The 3681-nt window shown below is 38.4% G+C and overlaps 1 protein-coding gene across 12 annotated transcripts in view; it reads left to right on the top strand.

Annotated features, from left to right (window-relative positions):
• vav2 (vav 2 guanine nucleotide exchange factor) overlaps positions 1 to 3681 on the top strand; it is a 221584-nt gene that overhangs the window by 195771 nt on the left and 22132 nt on the right. For all 12 annotated transcript variants that reach the window (XM_032539326.1, XM_032539321.1, XM_032539324.1 and 9 more), the window contains one exon: positions 3002 to 3101. In XM_032539326.1, coding sequence (XP_032395217.1) covers positions 3002 to 3101 — 100 coding nt within the window. The remainder of the gene's footprint in view (positions 1 to 3001; positions 3102 to 3681) is intronic.

Below are 3681 nucleotides of genomic sequence, written 5' to 3'. Positions count from 1 at the left end.
GGATAGCTACAGGGATCATCATTGGTACATCTTTGAAGAGCTGATCATGATGAATCAATAAATGGGTCTGACATAAATGCTACTTTCAAGACAAGGGTTTCAGTTCCCCTTCTGCTAAAACACGACACTGATTTAACTGACACACCAAACATTGATTATGGACATTTATAAGTTCTCATATTTTGTTTTGGGAGCAGTAGAGTCAAGTTGCATCTTTTTAAAAACTATTTACAGTAATACATCGTATTTCATGTATGGGGACTTATAGTAAAATAGTGTCAGTGTGTTTTAACCATACTTTAAAGCAACACAACATATAGTGAAAAAACTCAGTAACATCCAGCTAATGTTTGCTAACCAACGATATTTTTCATAGTCAACTAATCTGATATTTGTTTTCTTGAGAATAATTTAGATAAGGTTAAAATTGTTGGGTGAGCAAATCATCCCATTTGAGAAGCTTGATCCAGCAAATGGCATTTCTGCTTGAAAAATGGCAGACACTATTAATCAAATCAAAGGGCAGTGGAGACCTCTGTCGTTACATCTCGTATGTTAACGTTCCAACTTGAGGGGGAGTTCATGTACATTTTCCAAGTTGGGAACTGATTACTCCGACACCATATGAAGCAATCTCGCAATGTTAATGAAAGGGAACAAAATTGTGTTTTTCAGCCCCGTGATTAGGATCCACTCCAAGAATGAATGGGTCCTTCCTTGGCTCATGCTGCACTCATTTACCAAGTTTCAAGGGCCAGTAGTTTTTCTATAATCCTGCTAACAGAGAAACAAACAGACAGATACACAGAAAAACCAAGCCCAAAACATGACCTCCTATTATGATAATATTTGCTTTTCAATTTTTCTCTCAGCAGGAAACACAACTTCTAGATGTGTGAAGCCATAAAGTAAAAATTATTTAAAACGGATTAGTTGCTTTAAAAACATATGGGCATCTGTCATTGAAAATATGTTCATCATAGTGAGTCTTATGTGTATGCATCATAAAATTAACTACATCATTTCCATTTCCCGTCATACAAATGTCCCCTACTCGGCTTGTTTGCAGTGTTGCTCTTGTCTGCACAACAAGTCACGTTTCCATTAACGTATTTTTATGCACATTTTGAAGTATAGAAAATGTTGATGGAAACAGTCAAACTTCTTCAAATTCACAAGAAGGTTTTTACACTTGAGGTGTTTTTTGCCTTTTTCTTAAAAGAGTTAATGCACAAAATGGGAACAGCTGGTATCCTATCGGATGGGGGAGGGATCTGGATATGGGTCCCATCCAGTGCACCGTACACTTGCGGCACATTGAGCCTCAGCCACGTCGGGTAAATTGACGAATTGGTTGAACAGCTTGAATCATATGGCCCTGCACACCGCATGTATACAGCGGTGTATGGTTGTCTTGCTGACACCAAATGCCACAACCCTGTATTCTGCACAAGTGCCCAATTTATACAGTGCTACGTCTCTCCATTTAGCCATAGAACTTAGCTTATAAAGTCGTTGGTTTAGCAAGCTGGTTTGCGATCTACAACCATGCTTAACTTCACCTTGTGACCAAACTATGCTTTGCGTGGGCTTGTTTCTTTGCTCCAAATCAGTTGATGAAAACGCTTCTGATTCTAATTTTATTTTTTGCGACATTTTAAAAGTTTGCATAAAATTAGCTTGACAATAAGATGGAAACATGACTACAGATCTATCAGAGTCTTGATTAGACTTCAGGGTGCCAGCTCTCTGCACCGCCTCGCCCGCTCAAGATTCAGATTAAGAGACCGGAGTGCCAATTCTACCGGAGGAAGGGGGGGATTAGCACTATACCAGCTGTGCCAATGCCCTACTTTGACTCAGTGTGTGAGCGAGAGGAATGTGTGCCACTTGCAGTGGCATCCTCCAGGCAGGATGATGACTTTGAACTTCCTCCCACATGAAACCACAGATCTGTGTCAGGGTCCCATTGTAATATCTAATGAACACAGCTCTCACATCCTCACTTCTCGAAATATAGAGATTTTTTTTTCCTCACACGCTGAGAAGAGGAACTCTTCCCAGCAGCTGATATAAAGCGTCTTTCATTAGTGCACTGAGATTACAGCTCATTGGCAAGAGGATGGCGCCCTCCAAACATTGCCCCTAGGATCAGAATCCAGTCATTACATATTTATTTTATTCATGTACAGTACATTCCTAATCATACTACACTTGTTCAAATATTAATTTATCGGCCCCCTATAGTGCCAAATGACTCTGAGGCTGACCTTTCAAATTGGGTTATTAATCTTGAAATTAAAGTGCGGTACTTTGCTGAAAGGCACTAACCAGTTCACAGCTAATTGTGGACTCAAACAGCAATCTCAGTTGTCTCCCTGATTTTGCAAAGATGTGATACATGTCCAACCTTTTGAAAAAAGCCTCATTTGCCCTAATTAAGCCTAAATGTAGATGTGTCACCATACAGAAGGCTGAACAGGTTTTATGAGCTCACATGTCTTCAAATGTTCCCATGCTCACAGAGAACAAGCACAAAATATCTAAAATACAACACACAGTTACACAGTTAACTGCTAAAAAATGAAATGTAATCTGCAAACCAGAGACTGAACTTACTTGTATTTTCAATACTTTTGATTGATTAACCAAATTGGGTCTTTACTCAGATTCTCTTTCATAGCTTTCTTTACTTTTAGGAATAAACATGTATTGTGAAATAGATATGTTTAGGTATATAGGTATGTTTTAATGAAACACGTGTGGACTGTTCCCACCAAAAGTCTTGACAGTGGACAGTTTGTTTTTAGAACATAATAAATGTGACCAAAATAGGATGTAGTTTTTCTTTTTGTAGCACAGTGTGAACAGATCTGGCAGAAGGAGCCATGGTCAAACATGAATCAACCATTTTTAAATTTCCTCTCTACGTCCCATAAAAGACGGTGAGCTGTGACAGTGTATTTAGATTAACAGTTGTTGTTGTTGTTGTTGTGTCCAGGTTGTTGATCTACGGTCAGTACTGCAGCCACATGGAGAACGCCCAGAAGACACTGGATGAGCTAATAGCAACACGAGAGGACGTCAAGATTAAAGTAGAGGTAATGTCCTTCACCACTCACCACAAACAGATGCCAGCCCCCTGATTTAGTGCATTCTGTGAAACCAATACATCACAGTGAAGGCAGTGAACACAAGCTTCCTTTTATGACTGAATACAAATAAGTGAGCAGGTAGTTTCAACACATCTGGCTGCTTTTAGACCTGAGATAGGTAACCTTTTAAAGGGATTTTTTTTAATTTATTTTTTTAGATGGTATGAGCCAGGGGTTTACTGCCAGAATGACACTTACCAAAACATTGCTAGACTTTTTCTTCAAACTTATATATTACACAACATCTGCAGATTTCACTCATTTTACCTAGCCCACTTACCAAACATTGTCTGGTTTGAGCTTCTTAATTGTAATGATTGGCAGTTTTTCTGTTTTATGTGATAGTCATTTTTGCTATTTCATATTAGAAGATTGAATGTGAAGATTGAATTTAATTGAATTCAGTATTATTCAATAGGGAAAATACTTGCAGACCTAGTACTTGTATGTGATGCAAATGCATGTCTTGCACTAATTTGCATTAGTACCACCTTCAATATTGGAACTATATAACAAAAACAATCTT

The sequence above is a fragment of the Etheostoma spectabile genome, chromosome 16 (assembly GCF_008692095.1).
Source record: "Etheostoma spectabile isolate EspeVRDwgs_2016 chromosome 16, UIUC_Espe_1.0, whole genome shotgun sequence".
Classification (NCBI taxonomy): Eukaryota; Metazoa; Chordata; class Actinopteri; order Perciformes; family Percidae; genus Etheostoma; species Etheostoma spectabile.
This window is presented reverse-complemented; position numbering and strand designations above follow the sequence as displayed.